The 24,688-nt window shown below is 36.2% G+C and overlaps 1 protein-coding gene across 1 annotated transcript in view; it reads left to right on the top strand.

Moving 5' to 3' along the window:
* The window catches only part of amon (prohormone processing protease amontillado), a 110,000-nt gene that overhangs the window by 41,435 nt on the left and 43,877 nt on the right, over positions 1–24,688 (top strand). Inside the window, exons 2-4 of the mRNA XM_073074001.1 lie at positions 10,651–10,755; positions 17,311–17,545; positions 17,801–17,838. Coding sequence (XP_072930102.1) covers positions 10,651–10,755; positions 17,311–17,545; positions 17,801–17,838 — 378 coding nt within the window. The remainder of the gene's footprint in view (positions 1–10,650; positions 10,756–17,310; positions 17,546–17,800; positions 17,839–24,688) is intronic.

Here is a 24,688-nt window from a genome sequence, read left to right as displayed (position 1 = left end):
CCCGGAGTCCTATTTATAGCAATGTGGCAGTACGTTATATATTTAGATGCATAGTTACCATTGAATACTGTCTAGCTACGTTTTAAGTAAAGCAGAAGTTTAAAAGGCCTTAATATTTTGAAAATTGACAGACTTTGGCTAAGAAACCATGTAACGTTTTCCGTCTACTTACTGCTTACTACGCGGACATGAAGTATATTCTTTTCTACGCGCGCGCGTCATTTACGAAAATTAAAATAAGAGGTGCGATTTTGAAAAATTCGGCGTCTTCGCGCGGTGGTGATCAAACATACATTATTACTCGTTATACATGTGGATTATACATGAACTGTTACACTGTTTTAACGTATGATATAATTACTTTGAGGAATGCCTCCTTTAGAACCAATAACGTTTTTAATAAATAACAAAACGTATGCGATTGGACACACGGATAAAAACAGTAGATATGTCTTTATCTGTATCATGTACTCGTATATATAACCTGTCACGGGCAGGCGCTATGACCCCAGTGTCGTTTTAATTGCAACATGCATGCTCTAATTAACATGTCAGTCACCAGTACGGATTTATTGAACAAACGATAGTTTTAATTTTATTTTCATTTTTCTGAATTGAAAGCTAATTGGCTTCTCGTGTTGCTTTTTTGTGAATTTGTATAGCGTATATGTTATTACTTATATAAACGCGTAGTATTGTGTGTGTGTATACGTATGCGTGCGTGAATATGTGTGTTAATACGGATGATGTAACCATTATTGGTAGACTTTTTTATAATATAGGGGCGGCATACCAGCATGTAGTGTACATAATGGCAATTGGATATTGACGGGTAAATAATATTACATTCCTGTTTGAGTTGTGCCACATATGCTTTGCTTGAGGTATAAGCTGAAATGCATTGGAAAAGTATGTCTCCCTTGCCACACCCTATAAAACAGTACACAGCAGCGCTTAACACTTTTATTAGGCACTAGCTGATCGGACAAGCTTTGTACCGCCTCAAAATCTATTTATCAAATATATTTCATATAAAATATATAGCCTGTGTTACTCGTGGATAATGTAGCTTTCGAATGGTGAAAGAATTCGAAAATCGGTCCAGTAGTTTTTGAGCCTATTCATTACAATCAAACAAACAAACAAAGTTTTCCTCTTTATAATATGTATTAGTATAGATAGTAGTTGTGGCGGTGGTGCCGCTGGACGAACCAAACATAAGTTTAATATAAACAAATATCAGAAAAACTCCAATTCACAGCACATTACATACCTACTTTTATTCCATTTTTAACACTTTTATCAGCCAACTAGCATAGTTTCCACTGAACAACTTATCACCTTGATGGTTAACGTACGACTCCCAAACTGACTAGCCGAGCCGACGTTATCACAGACTTTTATAGGGATTTTAGGTTCATACTACCCACAATATAAGTTTATTTTAATATCAAACTACCTATTTTGATGTGAAACATCTATAGCCGCACGTAAAACCGATTTCTGGCGTGGCGACGCATGCCGTCACGCTATACGATATCGATACGATGTCGTCGCCACGCTATACGATGGTATATATATACAGTCTATATGCAGTAGTGTGTACGGTGTGGCGACGCGTCGCCATGCGCAAAAATCGTAACATTTTATTTTATCATTATGACATATTTAGTTCCTATCACAATATGTTCTTTTCTGCATATTACTTTTACAAAATAATGTCGATATTTCACATCTGCCAGGCGTCCCGTGACGGCTCACATTGTTAATATTAATTTTTCAATCATTGCTGTTAAGACGATAACAAAATAATTATTAAATTCGGAAATCATGACACAAAGTTGCCATAAATACAAATACTTATAAATAAACAAGCCTAGTAATACTCGCAATATGTCAAGGGCTACCAACCCTCATTAGTAGCGTAATGGGAGCTCCAAGTTATTAAAGAAGCCACGGGCGATACAAAGCCCTTTTGAATATGCAGGGCTCGTCTTACTCAACCCTAAGCTGAAATGATAAATGGAAAGTGTAGCTTAAGTAGTTGCTATAAAAATATTTTGTTAGATAAAATTATTCTAGATTATTTTTGTTTAAATCTACCGTTATAGTTTCGTTATATGTGTTCAACTGTTAATATGATAAGCTGCTACAGACAAATAAAAATAAAGACAGATAGAAATACAACAAATTAATAGAAAGTTTTCTTAAGCTGTTCATATGTTGCTATTATATAAATAAATGTTAGGAATTTCGGTATTTAGTCTGCAGAACCCGTAAACTAAAAAATCCATATAAAAAATAAAATAATTAGACTAAACGAGCATATATATAAATATTGTTATGTATCATACGCTAGCAAATACTAATTTCAGTTTGAAAGAAAATATTGTAATGTGACCTTAGGAATTCTTCGAACCGAAAACGTATTTTTCTCAAAATAATCTTGCTTACAAGCAATATTTTTATTTATTTCTCATTGATTTGTTTCGTAGAAAATGTTCGTTAGATTGATGTATTGATTAAATATTATAACGGTGTATTTTGAACTATGCCGAAGCACATTTTGGGAATGAAAATTGTGAGTAGACAAATATTAGTAAAAGGAAACGGAGGATTATTGGTTTATTCGGATATAAACTTTTTCTTTTCTTCCATTATCTTCCCACATCCACGCCTACGAAATGCTATGGAATATCGAATCGGTTAAAGGTGGACATCCCTTCGTCATCCCTTTGTATAATAGTCGCTTATTTTACTTATAACGTACAAATACAGTAAATTTTGCTTACTAAGGGATTCTAAGGCAACACATTGTGATAAAACCCTTTTAGGTAGAGGCACTATGTCTCTGCAAGTTCACGGTACGAGTATATTGCTGGGCGACCTTAGCCATCAATCATCATGTAACTAATTAAACAAGTTTATACAGTTTACAGGTACCCTATTATATGGATTAAACATAAACTTTTTAATTTCTTTCGATATTTTGACATTGAATGTTATGAGTAAAAAAGGCGTATTTAATTAAATTTAAGACCCTTGAAATATTTATAAAAAATATCCGTGACATAATTACGTAACAAAACTTTATAATTAAGTTTAATAATTTGACACTGGCCTATAAAAGCAACTGGGATAAACCTAAACACTAAATTGCTCGTAAAACAAGATGTTTTCTCTCAAAATTGGTCCAACCCTACATTTCCTTCGTAGTTGCTAGCTTTATTTACATAATCCCGCGTCTCCAAATAACTAAAGGGGCAGAGGTATGGAGCTACTCTTATGTAAATATTCCGAGGTTGCGAACAGTATACATTGTTTAAATTCTATATTTACCCTCTTGCATCATTGTTGTATAACAATGAGTTCATTAATAAAATTTTATGAATAAATTCCTTAATTATCGTGTTTTTAGGAGCTTTTATTTAACTTGCGTTACATACATATATGTATGTATATATATGTATGAACGTATGTATGTATCTAAGGCAGTGATAGCCTAGTGGTTAAGAAACTCGGCCTCTCGATCGAGGGGTCCGAGGTTCAAATCCCAGGCACGCACCTCTGATTTTTCAAAGTTATGTGTGTATTAGAAATTAATTATCACTTGCTAAACGGTGAAGGAAAACATCGTGAGGAAACCTGCATACCTGAGAGATTTATAAAAAAAAGTCTCAAAGTTATATGAAGTCTACCAATACGCACTTGGCCAGCGCGGTGGACTATGGCCTAATCCTTCTCCTTATGAGAGGAGACCCGTGCCCAGCAGTGGGACAGTAATAAGTTGTTGACGATGACGATGTATGTATCTTGGAACTGAGTTTTAAACCACTTAACTGCAACGGCTTAAACTGAAATTTCGTATATACTATACACGATCTGTTTGGGTGATAATGTATGTTTAACTTAATGATATAGTTTTGTATCCAATATGGCGGACGCTCCAAGATGGCGGAACATTTTTATGCATCCTCTGATATTGATACGTATTTAAAAATACAAAAAACAAAATTACGTTACTAAGTCTTTTATATTATTTACATCATAGGGCGAATACACACACTGCATATTACTTTTACGATACATATACTAATGATAAAAGTCCGTCACGCTATTGCGACGTCGTATCGTGAGGCAATGTCATGTCGGGCAAATCCACGACAAGCATCGTAAAAAATCACGACATGACGGTACGATATTATGTGTTTTGCATGATAGGCCATTTAATAAATATCACTAATAATAGATCTATTGTTTGACGGTGCTAAAATAATAATTAGGACCTTATTAATAAAACATGAAGGCCTAAAACATTATTAGTATAGACATTTGGGAATTATTTGCTTTGAAGTACTGGTAATATAAAAGTATTTACTTAGGCACCAGATTATTTTTAGAATGAGAAAAGAAAATTTTAGTCCGTGATCTCGTTATAAAATGAATGATTACCATTTTTAAGAGGGGAGTAATATTAATTTGGCGTAATGCGGGATTCATTTTGAGAGTAGGGCTTACGACAATGAAAAATAGAAAGAAAAATAAACTTATTTGGAGTTCCTATATCGCACAAACTCTAGTGCACAATCTAACAATAAAATATTTGGAGGGGGTAAACTCAGCACCGTCACCGTCACACTTATTAACAGGTAGAATTAATTCTTGCATTTCGGTGGAAGAATGGTGATGCTAGCTGACTTATATGATGCGACCATCTTAGGGAACATACCCATACTACAGGACCCATTTAAGGGGGGAGGGGGGGAGTCTTTAAAATATTACGCTGAAGCACAGGAGCGCGGCGGGCTTAGATTTTTATCACGTAGTCGAATTCATCGAGAGAAATCTCGCGATTTTTTTGCTATAATTCAATATGGCGGAGTGTTTAGTGATTCTTAAATTCTCAGTTAGTGGCGCTGACGCACATATGTGGAAACGTCAGCTGATTGAATGAAAACACGTCGAGAATCCGCGCTACAGGCGTATACAATAATGTCGTTGTACGATCGGCTGTATAAACTTTCACAAAAAAATCACATTCGCAAAACTACCTGACTATCTGAACTATCTATTTTCTTAGCATATACTACGGGTGCTCAGCGGAGGGGGGGAGGGGTCGAAAAATATTAAAAAATAGGTCACGGTCCTACGGTCCATGGTCCACGGTCCCTTATTGGGTACGTTCCCTTAGTTCTCTGGAGAGCCATTGCTTCTAATTTGGCTTGAGGTAGAACCCCTGTTCTGTATGTATTACAGATGTCCATAGGCGGCAGTGACCTCTAGGTGTTAGGTCACATTGAAGTTGTCCCTGTAGCTCTGGGATTAGAATAAGGCTACGGCATCCCCTGCCTGTCGTAAGAGGCGACCAAAAGCGGGCGTCTGGGAAACAAAAAAAGGTCACATTGAAGTCTAACCTAAATCTAGTCTAAAGGTAGAAAACAATCTAGTACCACTATGGTTAGGAAAACCCTGAAGTTGATCACAAATGCATTGCCAATTCAACATTATTAATAGGAAAATATTTTAATCATTGTCATACGTAATTTTTAGTTCCTACACAACTAAAATGCGCACTTCATACTTCTGTATTATAACATTTTATAATTTAATCACAACGTAGCCTTAAAAGCGTAAAACGTTGCAAAAACATGTTAATATGCACATTTTAACTAACGCCAATAATACCAATAAATCGCCAAATTAAACAGATTTTCAAGATATTTTCGACGAAAAGAGGGATTTCGTCTTAACGTATTCGTCGATGGCGCTCCGACGAATGAACAATTTGGTTGCAAATTGGCTCTAAAAATAACAGCCACTTGGACTTTACTGTCCGATAAAGTTTGTTTTCGTCGGTTCGTCGTAAGGTAATAAAGCACAGCTAATAAATTCGTATAATTACGGAAGTACTTGAATGAAGATTTTATTGAAGGGTGCGAATGTTAGCGCCGCATATAAGACGTATGTTGATGCAATAAACTTTATTAGAATTATATTGTTACGTTCGATATACTCGTAATTTATATATTATTAGTTTTTTTATAAGGTATGTGGTTTTAAACTTTGCTTCTAAATCGAGGAGTCTTAATTTAGATTTTGAAGCACGTATCTCTGTATTTTTCAAAGTTATGTGCGTATTAGAAATTAATTGTCACATGCTTTATGCATACACATGAGATTTCTTTGAAAAAAGTGAAAACCAAACTATAACCATACATTTTGACCAATATAAATATGGACATCATTATTATTAATTTTGTTTTCCTTAAATGTTTTCCTCGATAAATGAATTGAACTGTTTATTAAAACATTTGATATTCCATCTACATATTTTCTATCAAAGGAATAGTACATTACAATACGAGGACGAAAAATTTTTTTCTGACAAGTGTGAGTTTGCAGGCCGAGCCGCAGGCGAGGACTGCAATCACACGAGTCAGAAAAACATTTTTCGTCCGCGTGTTGTATAAAATTTTATATTACGGGGTCGGAAATGGGGGTTTTGCGCACGCGAAGCGTGCGTAAAACGTCAATTTACGCACGCCGTGATATAAATAATATTACAGCACCATTCAGGCAAGGTCTTCCAATTGAATGTCGAGAGGTAATTGAGGTTTGCGACTGCTTTTGCCTATTTTCATCCTGTTTATTTTTCAATACTACAAACTATTTCTGTATATAAAACGCTACTTTGTTTTGGTTTACTGGTTTCCATTTTTAAGGGTGTAATAAGGTTAACATTTGGCCACTGCCAGTATCACGTATCACTATTCACTATACAGTATCAAGTATCACTATACTGATGGCAGTTTTCAAGGCAACCTACACGTCTTTTGTTGACTTCAGGAAAGACGCCTATTGATATCAAGTTACTATTACAAAATATTACTTCAGCTTTCAATATGAAGAATGAACGTTTTTAATCTTATCGGATGTGTAGGAAAGTGTTGATTCCTTAGTACAGTAGTTTGAAGGTGGTGGAACTCTTTGTGGTTCGACTCCGGCGGCACCACCGCCACACCTATTTCTACCTACGAGTAATAACAGCAGTGTTAGGCGCTGCTATGTTCCGTTTTGAAGGGTGTGGTAAGGGAGACAGACTTTTCCGAGGAGTTCGAGCTTATTCCTCAGGGGTAGCGGCGCATCTGTGGCCGACCTCAGGTAGGAATATCTAATCTTATCTGGGGTTGATTACAGATGTCCATGGGCGGCAGTAGCCACATAGCATTAGGTGGACATGCTCGTCTGCTACTGCTATATTATAGAAAAAAAAAACAAAATAGAGCACCGCAACAAAGCAATCTTTGCCTGCTCTAATCGACCCTGCCAGAATCGGATAAGGACAATATCGGCTGCAATCTCATCAGGGTTTCGCACCAAAGAGTCTATATATTTTTTCATTTTCGTAAATCTTATGTTACAAGCCAATTAAAACCTTCCCATTCACTGGAAAAAACCAATAACTTCACGCAATCGTGATTTTTACTTCGTTCGTTTCATTTATCCCGTACTTAAAGGGAAATTGGTCCCTTATTGTTAAGTAGAAACGTGGCCGTGCCCTTCGCCGTCCCTTTTCGTGAATTTCTAATGATTTTCGAGAAAGGGTCAGTAGGTATATAGATTCGTATGTATTGAGATTTTCTTTTTTTCTTTCGCAATACAAACACATACTTACATGTCTTTATTTGATTTATTTTCAAATATAGAAATAGCAAACAAGTGTGCAGTCCGCCTGATGGCAAGTGGGTTCTGCCGCCTATAGACATGTGTATCAATCCCAGATAGGTTTAGAGTCTTATCTGAGGCCGGATAAAAATGCGTCGCTACCCTTAAGGACTAAGGTGGAACGCCTCGGATAAGTATATCTTGCAAACCACACCTTACAACCAACACACAGTGCTTAATACTGCTGTTAGTAAGTAGAATAAGTGTGGGAAAGTTACTTCCTGACAGATACAATTTTAGTTAGCTTCCGTACGCAATGACCACACTACTTATACTCGTATTTGTATTACGTGGTCACAGATTAATAAATAGTTATTATGACGTAGTCATTAAATTAAATTCGTATCAATAATTTCTATCCAATTTTTTTGCGAGATGTGGAAGCATTAACTAACAATTCATTTAATTAATATATAGAGTGTTAATAGAATTTAATTAGTAAATAGATAGTAACGTACCAGAGGGATTTGTTGAACTTTAACTTTATTAATATCGTGAAGCTGCCGTGGCGTTATACAGTGCGTTATGTAATTGTTATCTGCGGGGTATGTATCTAAAATTGTTCATCCCGTTAAATTATATTATCCAACATTAAAATTAACGCTTGGGTACTAACTCAAATATGAACTGAGCTTATATCTAAATATATATAACTCAAAGGTGACGGACTGACATAGTGATCTATCAATGCACAGCCCAAACCACTGGACGGATCGGGCTGAAATTTGGCATGCAGGTAGATGTTATGACGTAGGCATCCGCTAAGAAGGATTTTGATCAATTCTACCCCCAAGGGGATAAAATAGGGGATGAGAATATTACTTCTTAACGCGAGCGAAGCCGCGGGCAAAAGCTCGTCGAGATATAAGTGTAAACTTTCTACTCGTTATTGTTACTTCCATCCATCAGCAATTGAGAGTCAACTGCTAAACATAAGCTTTCCCTTATCTACGCTATACAGACCGTCACTGATGACAGAACTTACGTTACAGAACCGTTGGAATCCAGCGGGGCTATCTTCTTCAGGTCATAGATCCACCTGTAATCAACTCCAGATAATATTAGGGGCCCTAATATTATATATAACCTGAAGTCGACCACAGATTTGCTACTCCTAAGGATTAAGTTGGAACGCAACTGAAAAACATGTCGTCCTTACCACAATCAAACCATAACGCGGAAGCATTTACCACTACTGTTAAGCCTTTTAAGCCTTCAGAGTTGAACCACAGAGAATTGTATCACCTTCTAAATCCATTTCATTATTGCTTAAATGCTGCTTAAATTTTATAAAAAAGGAATATTATGTATTGTTTAGTATAATTGTAAAAATGTCTGTATAATTGTAAAACTTTTCCGTTGAACAAAATAAAACGCAGCAATACGAACTGTTTAGAGTGAAATGTAAATACTAAACTCGGAGCTATTCATCATTACAGCACAATTCTGTTTCAATCGGAACGTGTTGAATATTTCCAGAATTTTCCAGTGCTATTTTCCTCGGAAAACAAAGGACTTTCCATTTTCCGAAGTGATTCATTTCGGCGTTTGGCAAAACGATTTGTTTCGTTGGAATGTAGAAAATGTATTGAACTAGGATAATATATTTAGTAGAATAGCGTTGTAACATTGTGTTATATTAAGTCTTTGTAGTTGATACAATAACGTTAAAGGGTTGTTATATAGAGCTTTAGAGGGTAGGGAATTAAGGGAATTGAAACGTGGAATACTGAGTGTATTTTGTAACAAGGATTTGCTTTGAAACATAATTGAGTATGGAAATCCTTTAATGGATTTACTACTTGTAGTGAATATGATGTGATTATATTATGTAAGGTAGAACTTAATGTATTTCCTAATACGTCTTGGCAACAGTACCCTTACCAGGAGTTTTTACGTTTTGACAAATATGACTGTTTTGGTATTTGTTTACGTATTTGCCCGTACAATCTCCAATCAGCGCCCCTAGCGGATTGTGTCCGAACTTGGAAATAGTATGGGCCAATATGTAAACAAATACCAAAACAGTGATATTTGTCAAACCGTAAAAACTCATGGTAAGGGTACAGTCGCGTTGATGTATTCGGGCACATAGGTACACCCCATTAGGTAATTCAGATATGCCAACTTAAATGTTCCTAATTAAAAGTCCTAAATAGTATTCATATGAAATTATTATTGGAATTATTCGGACATATAAGCTGATGAAAGATGGGGAAGAAGAGTTCTGGAGTGGAGGCCTAGGACAGGACACAGAAATGTGGAACGGCAGCCCATGCGCTGGACGGGCGACATAACAAAAGTAGCGGGTAAAGCTTGGACAACTCAGGCCCAAAATCGAAAAAAGTGGCGTGCATTACAAGAGACCTACACTCAGCAGTGGGTGAGGAATGGTTGAGAAAGAAGAAGAAGAAGATATTATTATCTTTGTTTTCATAACTTCCAAAAAATATGGTTTAGGATTCGGTTGTTTATTTCATTACGTGTCTTGAGTACTCTTGAGCATTACCATATCATACCTGTACCGGATTCGGGTTAGGTTTCGGGCCAGGCACTTGCCTGGATACTTAGGATACTTAGCCAGATACTTATTTGTCTTGATTTTAAATTTAATTTCTGGGTCTGGGAATTGTGTACTTTGTTTATGTATATACCACCCACGATTCATAGAATAGGACGTTAAATCGTTTATTATTGACATCGCATCACCATTACAATTATACCGGTAATGTGTTCCCGTTTCGATCTCCGGCTAGGCAAACAACGTCAAATTAAGATTTCCGTTCTGAATTTGGGTATTTGTGTACTTCGTGTTAGTAGCACCCACAATACGGAATATAGGAAACGAACTTCATGTACCACCCCTACATGAATATAGGGATATAAATGTAAAATGTATTTAATTATCTATTATTTTGTCCTCAGGTCCTCGGCTCTGACACGGAATGGCACTTCGCCCACCGAGGGTTACCGCACGCTCGGCCACGCCGGTCCATCGCACACACACGATTACTGAAGCAGCATCCTTTGGTGAGTAACCCTATCAATGTACAAATTGTGATAGAATCATCCATGGTTTGTCTGCGAAGACGCCATCGCCTCTTCACTTTGCGGTAAATAACAGCAGTATAGCGCTGGTGTATTTGGTTGTGTTCTTCATTGTTTATGAATGGATCGAGAAATTTGCTTTTACTCTAGTACATACTGTCATATGCAAACCCATCTAAAAAAAATAATTTCCAGAGGTCATAAATAGGCCTCAGCTCCAATTTGAGGTTAATAACAGATGTCAATAGATATCAGTGATCACTTAATATCAAATACAGCTTGTTTGAATACTAAACTATAAAGGTCTCACTGTCCCACTGGACACAGGATTCCAAAATTAGGGTAGCCCTGGAGCGATCTCTACCATGCGCATCTGTAGTTCTCTTTTGCCACTTTAATAACACAAAAGTAGACCTATTTACGAAAGATCTATTTTACGATGTTAATGTAACCACACATGTATTTCCCCGCTCTACTTTATATGTAAAACCCTTAACAAAGTTTAACAATCTTACAATCTTGTAAGCTTAATAGCCCATGCGGTGTTTGCGGAGCGAGGGGGTCTTGCAACATTGATGTAAACTAACATAATTTAAGTGAACGCTTCGGTTTATGAAAAATGTATGTAAAGAGGAAACGTTGTTTTTTCTTTATTTATTTCTTAATTTTTTATAAGATTGAAATAGCAACGAGTTTGCAGTTCGTCTTATGGTAAGTGGTTACTAACGCTCATGGACATCAGTACCCTTAGTATCAGTTTTAAAAAAAATGACTGTTTTTGTATTTTCCATACATTTCCAATCAGTTCTTCCAATCGTATGGGCAAATATGTAAACAAATACGAATACAGTCATTTTTCGGAAAAACGTATAAACTCATACTATGGGTACTGTAAGCACTTACTAAGGGTACTTTACGTAGAACGGGGGTTCTACCAAAAGTGAATTACAAAAATTAATACGTTTCCACTTCTGAGGACGAAGATAGTCTATCGAAACCCAAGAACTGTGTGTGTTAGAAATAAGTGTAACCGTAGTAGGTACGTTCCCGATGAACCAAACTTATTTTGCCTCCTTTAAAATACTATTTTGTATAATAGGTCTTCATCCCATAAGAGCGGGCGGTAAGAGTGGGAGCTCGAACCGCCCGGTAAGCGACCCCGGGAAGGGCGGCGGTATGTGTGGTCGCATACCGTCGTACGCACCAGATGGTGTGGCGAGCGTCAAGCTCACCTGGGCAGAGCCCGGCGGCGCAACGCGCTAAGAGGACTCCGGTTGCGTTCCTTTGGAGATCCCGGAGCCCTCTACGCAGCGCCGAGGACGGCCACCGGGGGGGTTTTAGCGCGGTAAAAAACCCACATAACTCTGCGTCGCTCCCACGGCGCCGGGTACCTTTTGAAGGGTTCCCCCTCGTGAACAAAAAAAAAGTCTTCATCCCATTTAGCTTTCTTAGGGGAAAATTTTAAAAAATCCTTTCTTATTACTCATTCACGTCATTTAGTTACCTCCTGAAAATTTCAGGCTACTAGATCCAGGCTTAAGCTGTATTGTCTGTCAGTCACTGTAACTTTTATTAAGTAGATACGGAAATTCCGCTAAAGCTTATAGCGTCCTATCGTGTCATATCAATCAATGATATCAGGTGGTGCTTACGATATGTTTTCTAATTCGACATTGATTATAGTTGTATCTTGTTAATAGGATCAGGTGTTACTATACGGAAGTGTGTAGATAAATTCGTAACAGTCGATCTACATGTATTCAAGGTCTTTACATGGATATACAATACATAGTGTACTTATTGATATGGCCGCGTAATTTGAAGATGGTAGAACTCTTTATGGTTCGACTCATGCGGCACCACCGCCACACCTGTTTTTGCCTCATAACTGCAGCATTAAATGCTGCTGTGATCTGGGTTTGAAGCTTAGTGCTCAGGCACATCTATGGCCGACCTCAGGTAGGCATCTAATCCTATCTGGGGTTGATTACAGATGTCCATGGGCGGTAGTAGCCATTTACCAACAGGTGGACTGCATGCTCGTCTGCTACTCTTATAGTCTATATAAAAAAAAAAACTGCTGCTGGGCACAGGTCCTCCTACTACTGTGGTTCACAAGCAGTGTAGTATACCTCGTTAGTTTAGATTTTATTGGACGGGATACGGATTAGTGGCCAAACCCGGATGTTCTCAAACCGCCTTAAAGATCTCCGACGAGATTTAACAACTACTATTTATGGGTAACAAATGGGACCGACAGCTTTACGTACCGTCCAAGAGGGATGGCTATTCTTTCCGAAAAAGATCGATTCTTGAATCGATTCGAATCGAAGTGTAATACTTAAATCGATTCACAAAAACATCGGGGCCTAAAGAATCACTCTCCAAAAATCGATCTTCGAACGATTTCACCCATCCAACTTTTCTTAATTAAGGACTAACGTTTTTATCTGTCTGTAAGAACTATTTTTGGTGTTAATTGTACCAATTTTGCGTTGAATACATTAAATAGAGCCACGAAAATATTTAGAGGCATAATGTAAAAATATTAACAGCAGGCACTTAGATATAAAAACAGGAATTTCTTTGCTACTATAAATAAAAGAGACGGGGTGAGGAAAGCTTCTTATAATCACATCAGATTAGATCCCGCGGCGCTAAGCTTTGTACCGTAATTAGTGTTACCTGGGAGTAAAATTATCTTCAATCCATTAGAGTGCAGCGTTAATGTTTCTTGTACAATTATATTTATTTTTTTATAATATAACTAGTTTTTGCCCGCGGCTTCGCCCGCGTTTAAAACATAATAATATGACATACTAACTTACATAAAACTGAAAATTCGTACTATCATTGGAATGACAGTGGTGCCATCTGGCGAATATTGGTCGTAACAACTCTGAAATCTTCGTGGTGTCATGGACAACGACTTTGCTAAAGATCATCACTTGATCAAATGCATAGTTTACGATTCAATCCTTTACTAATATCGATTAAAATAATCGACTTTTCGGTCCAAAAGATCGATTTTCCGATTAATCGATCTTAGATCGCCATTCCTAGTTTCCGTGGGATTTCCGGGATAAAAACTATCCTATGTCCTTTCTCGTGTCTCAGACTATCTTTTTACAAAATTTCATTAAAATCGGTTCAGTGGTTTAGGCGTGAAGAAGAGACATACAGACAGACAGACAGACAGAGTTACTTTCGGATTTATAATATTAGTAAGGAAGTAAGGATAGTAGCAGACGAGCATGCAGTCCACCTGATGGTAAGTGGCTACTGCCGCCCATGGACATCTGTAATCAACCTCAGATAGGATTGGATATTCCTACTCGAAGTCGGCCAAAAATGCGCCGCTACCCCTGAGGACTAAGCTGGAACGCCTCGGAAAAGCCTGTCTCCCCTTACCACACCTTTCAAACCGGAACACAGCAGCGCTTAACACTGCTGTTATTAGGTAATATTAGTGTAGATAAAATGACACTTAAGCCACAATACTCCAAGTATAAGTCCGTTGATTAGCTTCCCACAGAGCTTAGCGTAATTAGTGTCTTGTAATTGCCCACGGCTCTGAGTAACTGCCCACGATGTCACTAATTACGTTAAACCTAAGAAATGGGGGCAAAATAAATAAAGTTGACATGTGCCCACCTACAGGTTACCTACTATAGTCATAGATAAGTAAAGATACTTCGCCGCCTTGAAATTGAATGAAGCCACAAACGGCTTATTTTAGTAAGTTCTTTTTTTGAATCCTTGACAAATAAAAACATTTTTAGAGAAAATTTACGAATAAATAACTAATTTACGTAATAATTGCGTAATTTAAGTAATAAATAAATAATTATTTCAAATATTTTAGGCACATTTTAGCACGGAGACGTGGCAAAACTTTTTTACGCAACTATTTCAATTCTTAAAACTGGGTACAATTTCTTGTTAGGAGTGAGTAATCTTTACTAATCTATGACTACAGTAGGCATTGTTTTTGTTACCAAGATGTCTAAAAGATGGTAGTCTTCATCACCACGCGATTTTTTCTAAATCAACTTAGTCTACCATATGGTAAGTGGCCCCTGCCAGCTATATCTGTAATGAGCTTAGATAGGATTAGCGTCCTACTTGAGGTTGCGTAGCTTACCTCTAAGGACTAAGTTGGATAGACTTGAAAAAGTATCGCTCTATTACACCCAGAAAAAAGGATATATATTTTTTATTTTACCACCCAAAAGTCACGGCCAATTCAAAATTCTGTTGTTTGCTTCATACATTTGATTTTCGGTCATGGAGTGGTACATGGGTAATAATTTCAATTCATTTGGTCCAGTACTTTCCGAGCAAAGAGGCTGTGACAGACGGACGGAAAGACGCCCGAGTGATCCCAAGTGTTTTGTTTTTTTCTTAACTTTTAGATACGTGTAACAAAAAAAAAATTCATTGTCATAGTGTGAATTAAAGCAATCTCATTTTGTGACGCTAAGTAACCATAACGAGATATTATATGATATTAGCTGTGATAACATTAGATTATTACATTATGTCAGATAAGCGAACACGGGTAAACTACGCTCTTGTATTACACGGGGCATTCCAAATTGGTCAATGAAGTGACGCCCACATAGATCTGAATTAGGCTGCAGTATTTTGAGTTAAAACGAAACAAAATGTTTATGTAATAGTTATGTAGAAGAAATGTATAGAAGAAAGTAGAGTATATGTCTTGTCATTAAATTAAATGTGCGTAGTTGTATTGCACTTTATTTTGTATGATGGGCTCAAACAACAAATAATAATGTTTTATGTTAGTTACCTATTAGATTGATGTAGAACAGTATGTAAAGAATATGTATTTGATGCCTTGTTACTGAATGAATTGGTAGTCATTTTAGTTAGTATTTTAGGTAAAAATAAGCAATATAAAATTTATTATGTTATCTGCCTATAAAGTGACGTCGGAGAGATGAAGAAAGTTTTATTCATACCAGGTATATTATATTGGGCGGTAGTTATACATTTTATTTAATGTTTGGGCTAATAGAAATATATGTTATCTACCTATTAGAGTGATAGAAAATTATACAGAGAAAGAATAAATTTAACGCGAGGACGATCCTAATTAGAATTTGGTTTTATTTGACTAACACGAATAAATTTCCTTGTATTTATCAAAGCGAGGTCCATTATTTAACTAAGCCACCAGTAATCCTCGGAGGCTTGAAGAGAGATTATGTAGAGCAATTACATTTTGCTAATGAGTATTTAGGTTAGAATTTATTCATCTACTTTTAGTTTTATGTCTAGAATTTAACTTTAAAATTTGTGAAATTTTAAACGACTAAAACCATTGTTTAAAGTCTTTTCGGATGTATTATTTTAAAAAAGGTAAAAATAGAGAAATCGTAGAACATATTGGAATAGTTAGATCAAAATCATTAACAGATCACTTTCCCATTGTTGGGGACGGATCTCATCTTTAAATAAGAACCCTTTAGGATCAGGATTTTGGGCGTAAAATGTAGAATTTACCTATTTATAACATTCACATTACTATAACTATGCTGTGTATGGTTTTATTGACCGCTACACCTGCTACACATGATAGTATTTTTTCAACAAGCGAACATGGCTACTGCCGCCCATAGACACCTGCTATCAACCCCAGATAAGTTTAGATTCCTACCTAAGATCAGCCACGGATGCGCCGCTACCCTTAAGGATTAAAAGAAAACTATGTCTCCCTTACGACACTACTAGAATACAATTACATATTCTGAAGAAAATGATTACAGTTCAGTTATTACAGTGGCTAACTTAATATCCAATAAAGCATTCAAAATCGATATTTAGAAAATTTAAATTGGTAATTTTCTAAATTGCGTCAAATTACGCGCCTCCGGCGTTCTGGCCAAGGAATACATTGCCGAAATTTTATTATGCTGATCGAAATAAAGTTGGAAACCGTTGAGTAATCTCATTCTGAAATACATTATAAGGCTTACACGATACCCTCGTAAATTTTCAAACTTGGGTAATCCATCGCAGATACCATTTCATCTTCATCACTAAACTTTAGTAACTTAGATTTACCGTAATTTTGTTTCGTAGAACGTTTTAAGGATTCATTATGTAAACATTTAAATATCTTTCTTATACATACTACCATTCCTTTTAAAATAATATTGTCTCCAGAAGCTAATTTTTTTATAATATAAGAGTAGCAGACGAGCATGCCCTCATTGGTCAAGTTATTTGTATTATTTTTTACTTTTATTATATCTCAAATCTTTTCTATGATGGTGACACGCGTAGCAGTGCGGCCAATATACCGGTCTAACACGCAAAGACTCCAGGTTTCATCTCCGGTCAGTCAGACGTCTAAATAATACAATTTGATTTCTATTTTACTTGGGTAATCATCCATTCTTTGTATATGTTCACCCACGAGAGGGAATCCCTTTGTGGAGCTATAAATGTAGAAAATTATAAAGCGTCTTCATTTGTCAATTATTTTTACATGGAAATCTTCTTCACCAGGTCCACACCGCGATCCAGCAACCTGGGTTCAAGCGAGTCAAGCGCGGCTTTAGACCGCTCCGTCTCCCTGAGACCGAGCCCGCAGCTGAGCCGCGTGACCCCTACTTCCCCCTTCAGTGGTATCTGAAGAACACCGGACAAAATGGAGGGAAGCCGAAACTGGATCTCAACGTTGAAGCGGCATGGGCGCAAGGGTACACCGGGGTGAACGTGACCACTGCTATTATGGACGATGGTAGGTTTTGAACTTGGTTATTTTAATATACTACAAATAACTTCAATAGAACTAAAACTCTTTATCTTAGTACATAACTACGTAAAGTCTTCATACTCGGACACATATTTATACTATTAGGTATGTTAGAAATATAGTCATATACTGATATGGGTCCATTAATCTCGTCTAATGTATACTGTATTTTATTAATAGTTTTATTGGTAGAATGGCTAATTTACCTTTTTTTTTTTAAATTTGAACATTTGTTTACAGGTGTAGACTACATGCATCCAGATTTGAAGTACAACTATGTAAGTATGACAATATTTTTTACTTACTCTTTCTTATCATCTCACGACTACTACTCATTTCAGCTATTCTATTAAAAGCATTTAAATTTTAATCCATGAAAAAATATATTACCTTACCTTACCCTCTATATCCTTTTTCTACGTTATTATTTTTCTTTTTAGAGGTTCCTTCAATAGTGTGAACCAATGCGCAACTTGACTCGTGACTTACTTCCGTATGTGAGTTACGTTACATAAGTATCAACTTCCGTAACTTATCGGAGAGACAGCGATCGGTATCTCCCTAGACGCCAAAAGAAGTATAACTTACATTATTCCGCGTGAAGTAAATCTACTAATATCCAACTATATAGAAGCAATAGAATGGAGAGGAAAAGTGCCATCCATAAATTTTATCACCAATTGGTAATAAGTCGATCTGACTTATATGTCATGTCCACCGTCAATTGTTTCGAGATGGAGTTATTGTGAAGCGGGATAAAAGTTTTTGTACTTATAAAAATATTGGCTTTTGAAAATGAACAAACTTCTTTTTTTTTTAGATAAATGTAAATCAAGATACTGGAGCTAATGCTTTATTAATTATATGTAAAAATAATGGCATTTAAAAAAAAATTAAAAAGAGAATAATTATTTTTAAAATTAAAAAAGACAAACCCACTGAGTTTCTTACCGGATCTTCTCAGTAGAGGTCGCGTTCCGATCCGGTAGTAGTTTAAGAAAATATTGTAACTGACAATTTGTAAGTGCCGCCGTTGGCCTATACAAAATAAATATATTTCATTTCATTATTTCATTTCATTCCAGTCCCTGTGGAATGGTACGTATTAATATTTTTTAAAACACCCAACCCTGACACTGTTGCTACGTTAACCAAAAGGTCAATCCAGGCTGTTCTTAATCCCAGGATTATTTCAGCTTAAATGTGGAATGAAAATAATTTATTCATGACCAACGTTACGGCCAGGTTTTCATAAAAAATATGACCCGAAAAATGGTTTATTACACGCTTTCATGCGCTAAAATAATGAGGTGCTTTCGCAACTGAGATCATCTTAAAATCGTGAATAAAATATTTGGAGTTTTCTCAAAAAAGTTTCTAAAGTTTTTAAATGGTAGAATTGGGTGCGATGCGCTAACGTTCTTTTACTGACTTTTCATATTAGTATTGCAAAAAGATAATTGCGTTTTGTATTTGTGTGTGTGGATAATCTTCGGAATAACAGCATGCATTTGAAAAATTCTTTCACTATTTGAAAAGTATACTATTTCAGACGTACTTAGACTATAGATTATGGTTGTTTTTATAATATAGGAGTAGCAGACGAGCGATCAGTCCACCTGATAGTGGCTACTGCCGCCTATGGAAATCTGTAATCAACCCCAGATTAGACATTCCTACCTGAGCTTGGCCATAGATACACCGCTAACCTAGAGGACTAAGCTGGAATGTCTCGGAGAAGTATGTCTCCCCACTCTGCAAACCAGAACACAGCAGCGCTTAACACTGCTATTATCAGGCAGAAATATGCGTGGCGTTGGTGCCGCCGGAGTCGTACCACAAAGGGGTTTCCGCCTTCTAATATGTATACAAGAATAAAGTAACTAAAGTTATAATAATATTCGACAAGTTTTGGAAAAGTTAGGCCCCTAGAGAGCTTCCATGGCGCTGCGTCTATAGTCAAAGTTTCATGATTGCTGCTCTTCTTCAAAGCTCTAGTTTAAATTTTTCTCTTCAAAATTTATAAACAGTTTGTTTGGAAGATTGTTGATGTACTTTAAAGTTATTATAGTTGACATGGATCAAAAATAATATAATTATGTTTGGCTGTCTTCTTCGTAATGACGATGATTTTCTTTTTCTGTTATATTCCAGAACAAATGAAAAGTTATTAGTTTTTAAATTTTTTACAATCCTAAAAAAAGTTTATTCAGTATTATAAAGTAACTGACACTAAATATTCTTAATTTAAAATTTTGATAAAATATAATAGATCATTAAAAGCATTATTTAATCGCTGTATCACTTTATAAATCAAGATCTATTATACTAAATAGGTTAATAAATAAAATTATTTAACCCGGACAAATCAGTACCCTTACCATGAGTTTTTACGTTTTGACGAATTTGACTGTTTTGGTATTTGTTTACGTATTGCCCATACAGTTTCCAATCATCGCCCCTAACAGATTGTATGAGAACTATAGTGTCAGAGTCTAAATTAACAAAATGGCGCATTATGTTTTGTCTTTCTTTTTTGCGAACATGTGAGGCAGACAAAAAGACTTGAGCACTTATTCTTACGTTAACTCAGTCTACTAAAGCTAACGGAACCTAATAATGGATTGAGTAAACGTAATGTAAAATTGTCGGATGTTTGGAAAACTCATGGTAAGGGTACAGACCTTTTATGTAGTTCGTAGATAAAGTAATGTATTGCTTGAACTAAAGCCCTTAAACTTAAAGCTCGCGTAATCACAGCGCACCTGGGATGTGTACTTTCAAAAAGTTTTAATCAAGCACTTTGAAACTTTCCGTACATTTTATTACTCTTTTTATTACTTACATTGTGTTTTTGTGGATAACTTTGAAATGCTTTTAGCCATATATCTCTTGTGAGAGCTTCGTTAGAATCTCGGCCGGTAATAGGTTTCAAAGGAAACTGTTGAAAAACTATTTAATGCGTTTTTTTATTTTACACGAGAACCCTAGATATGATGCAGTAGTGTATAAAACTAACATTTCCAGTAAAGCTGTCTATGTTTATATTATCTGAATATCTTCTTAAAATCGGTTCGACACTTTTAGGAACATGCTTTATGTTAAGATATCAACAATAAAGAAAACGTTATTTTAATCGAATATGTTAAATGGGCCATGTTCGTTGAGATATTATTAACAATCCTTTGAAAATAGTTTCCGACTTGTTTCAAAGCGACGAATATCAAGTTTCTGTAAAACATTAAAAACGAAATTCTGTTCAAAATTTCTACAGGATATCGGCAACAAAAATAGCATAAAATATTGCATGACCTATCCTACACCTAATATCGTCAACGTCAGTATTTTGAAAGGAGTAATACGAAACGTGATAAATCTAAAAGGCGGAGATGGGGAGATATGAAGCAATTTATGACTCTTCATACCTAAATGTGACGATTTATAGCATCCATGTATCTTATAAAGAAACTTTCGAAATCTGTTGGTAGTTCTTCATAGTTTCTATATCCTTTAATCACCTTTCTATATTGATTTTATATGTTACTAGCAGACCCGGCAAACGTTGTGTTGCCATATAAATAAAAAAATGTTTATGGTGAACAATCCTTATCACTTAGGGGTATGAAAAATATATAGTAGCCGATTCTCAGACCTACTGAATATGCATATAAAATTTAGTGAAAATCGGTAAAGCCGTTTCGGAGGAGTACGGTAACTGACACTGTGACACGAGAATTGTATATATAAGATTTTGATTGAAGTAGTAAACGAGCACTCTCGATTGATTGAACATTTGCAACAATGCTTGATGATAAGGGTCCTGGGCTGCCCATGAATGTCTGTGACAAATGCCATATAGTACAAAGGTGCTACCTTAAGTCGATCACAGATCCGTTGTCTCTCTTTAGGACTAAGGCTGTCACCTAATATGTAAGCAAGCCGAGTTACAACGCTTTAGAAAGGGAAACAATCGCGAATCATCAATCATTATAAAAAAAATGTACAGAAGGCGGCTCCTAAAGTTATAAATTGATTAAACGCATACTGTGTATACCCTATTTAGAGAAAAAAATACGAAAAATACATATCAAAAGGGCCATTTTGCGTGTTAGTGTTTTAGCCTCTCCAGTGATGATATTTAAAACAAGTAGGTACTTATTCTGATAAACTGAAGGCAGACAAAACGTATCAAAAGTTCAACGTATTTAAAAGCCTATTCATAAGTTTTTACGCTATATTAAAAATGTTTCAGCGACTGAAATTGGTAAATCTTGATTTGATTGTTCAGATATTTAATTTGTGAAATATTTTAAACGGCTTATCGTTTGTGAAGAAAGAAAAATAGGGCCTACGAGTACATTCACGATATGAATCTTTCGTTTATATCAAAAGTTAGACACATTTACAAATATTTACATATTAAATTCGAAATTAATTATCACTTGCTTAAACGGTGAAGGAAAACATCGTGAGGAAACCTGCATACCTGAGAGATTTATAAAAAAAAAATCTTAAAGGTGTGAAGTCTACCAATACGCACTTGGCCAGCGGGGTGGACTATGGCCTAATCCTTCTCATTCTGAGAGGAGACCCGTGCCCAGCAGTGGGACAGTAATGGGTTGATGATGATGACATATTAAATTCAAATACTAAATTATCCTAAGCTCTATAAGGGCGATATTTGAAGGAAATATATTATTCTACCATCACACTGAAATTAACTTACAAACATAATTTTGTAATTACTACAAAAATATACAAAACAATATACATAACTACGCCTGTTATTAAATGATCAATCTACCCAATTTTTACCTATCAGAGACATGTATTCGGAAATATGACAATTTCCGAATACTGTCATTGTCAAACTTCGATCTTCGGTAGGAAACAGAATAATGTAAAGATCGATTTATTAATATCTGGTGAATGATGATATAAAACAAAATCTGCAGATAAGCTGTTGATACACTCCAGATTTATTTCATAGCTGGTTCGGAAGACAGATGAAGGTCTGACGGCCGCCGGGACGTCATCCATCATAGCGTCGTGATAACTTAGGGAAATCACGTCCTGTGAATATTGATTGATGTGACGCATTGCTCCTTTTCATTTCAAAGTAAACAGACATCTTACTTAGATATATTCTCAATAGTAGTTGAGTAGGTTGTAATCCTTTGTGGTTCGACTCCGGCGGCACCACCGCCACACCTATTTCTCTAATAACAGCAGTGTTAAGCGCTGCTGGTGTGAAGGGTGTGGTAAGAGAGACATTTTCGAGGGTTTCCAGCTTAGTCCTCAGGGGTAGCGGCGCAAAAATAATATTGACAAAGCTTAATCAAGTTAAGATAAGATTGTTTTGACACGAAAGATTGCTCGCTTAATATAAAAATCTTTTTGTAATAACATTTTCATTAGCCTTTAACTTACACAATATGTTTACGTTGTTTATTTAGACAATATTTATTAGAATAAGTAAGCGATGTTGTAAAGTGGATTTAATCTTTGTAGATAACATTACAAAAACACGTTTTCTCATGAATCGCAAATTTTCTTTCCAAAAATTTCGACAAATATGCCTAATGCGTATTGTTCTTACTAAGATGATTAGCGATGATTTACCAATAGGAGAAAATAGGAGTAAAGTTAGGAGGAGAATATAGGACAATAGGAGTTACTTAACAATGGAGGTTTTAGAAACTTAGGTGGTAGACAAATTTGTCTTAGTGTCGAGGCCAACCAGGATACCTATTACTGGTAGTGATAGAGTTTAAGCCGCTGTAGTCTGGTTTGGAAATTACAATTACGAAACTGTCGTTTACTTTAATTAAGACGGCTCGGATTTGGGGTCAGGTGCCCAAGGCCTGCAGTATTCGATTTCCATAAATTAAAGTAGCAAAGACAATGTAGTCCACCTGATGGGTAAATGGGAACTGCCGTTTTGGCACATCTATAATAATCCACGGATCTGTTATATTATATCCTGTCCTATCCGGTGTTCTTTATAGTCTTACGACTTACCTTAGGTCGGACGCAAATCCCCTGCTATCCCAGAGACCTTAGTTGTACAGTTGTAGTTTATCGTATGCTTCTTCCTGGCTATGATCTTCAAACCAAAATGCAACAGTTCTGAATATTAAGCAAACATTGGTGTGGGGAAGTATCAATAGATAAACCAATAATGATTCTACCTTTAACGACCCCTCGTATTGGAGCGGTCACCGTACCGGTCGCACACGCAGTGTTCCATGTTCGATTCCGGTCAGACAGATATCTATAATTTAAATCTCTATTCTGGGTCTGGGTGTTAATATTCTCGTCTCTCTCTCTCTCTGTGTGTGTGCGTGTGTGTGTGCGCGCGTGTGTGTGTATGTGCGTGTGTGTGTGAGTGCGCGTGTGTGTGTATGTACGTGTGCGTGTGTGTGTGTGTGCGTATGTGTGTGCGTGTGTGTGTGTCTGTGTGTTCATTTGTTCCAAAATCAAGTTTAGCACTTATTCACGTAACTAAAATGACGTACGGATATAGAATGAAATGTGCGACATTTTTACATCATCGCTGGCTTTTATTTAGACGCGAAAGATTTATGTTAGTTATCCTTTAGTTACATGATGGGCATAATATTTGTATCGATATTTTCACTTTTAAGATGTTACTGGATACTGCGTGGGACAGGTTCTACCCTGGTCCCTTTGAGACAATTTGGTGTCGTATGAAATATGAAACTCGCCCACTCTATAGGTTTTGTCAACAAGTAATTCATAGGATGGTTATGAAAATGGGATTCGTTTTATCTAAGAGTATTGATACTAACAGTTTGTCTGTGCAAATATGTTTTTATAGTGGGTGGTATTGTCAGGGATAACTTTGTCGTCACAATTTATAAGGCCCAATTTTGATGATGAAAAAGGGACAAATAATTAATTATTGGTAATTCTAAGTGTTGACTATTTCAAAGTTAATCGATTATGGTTTCTTCCGAATGGTTTGAAGCGGCAAGCTGTAGACGGAAATGGGCGTAAACTTCCAAACTACCCGACTGATATAATATTGCAACGACGCCCTATAATACTTTTCGGAGTATGATAAATTGGTTTCTGGACACATTTTAACTGAATTTAAATGTGTAA

The sequence above is a fragment of the Epargyreus clarus genome, unplaced genomic scaffold (genome assembly GCF_041222505.1).
Source record: "Epargyreus clarus isolate Ecla_fem2 unplaced genomic scaffold, WU_Ecla_fem_2.2 ptg000006l, whole genome shotgun sequence".
NCBI classification, from domain to species: Eukaryota; Metazoa; Arthropoda; class Insecta; order Lepidoptera; family Hesperiidae; genus Epargyreus; species Epargyreus clarus.
The sequence above is the reverse complement of the archived record's forward strand: the minus strand, read 5'-3'. Positions and strand labels throughout refer to the sequence as shown.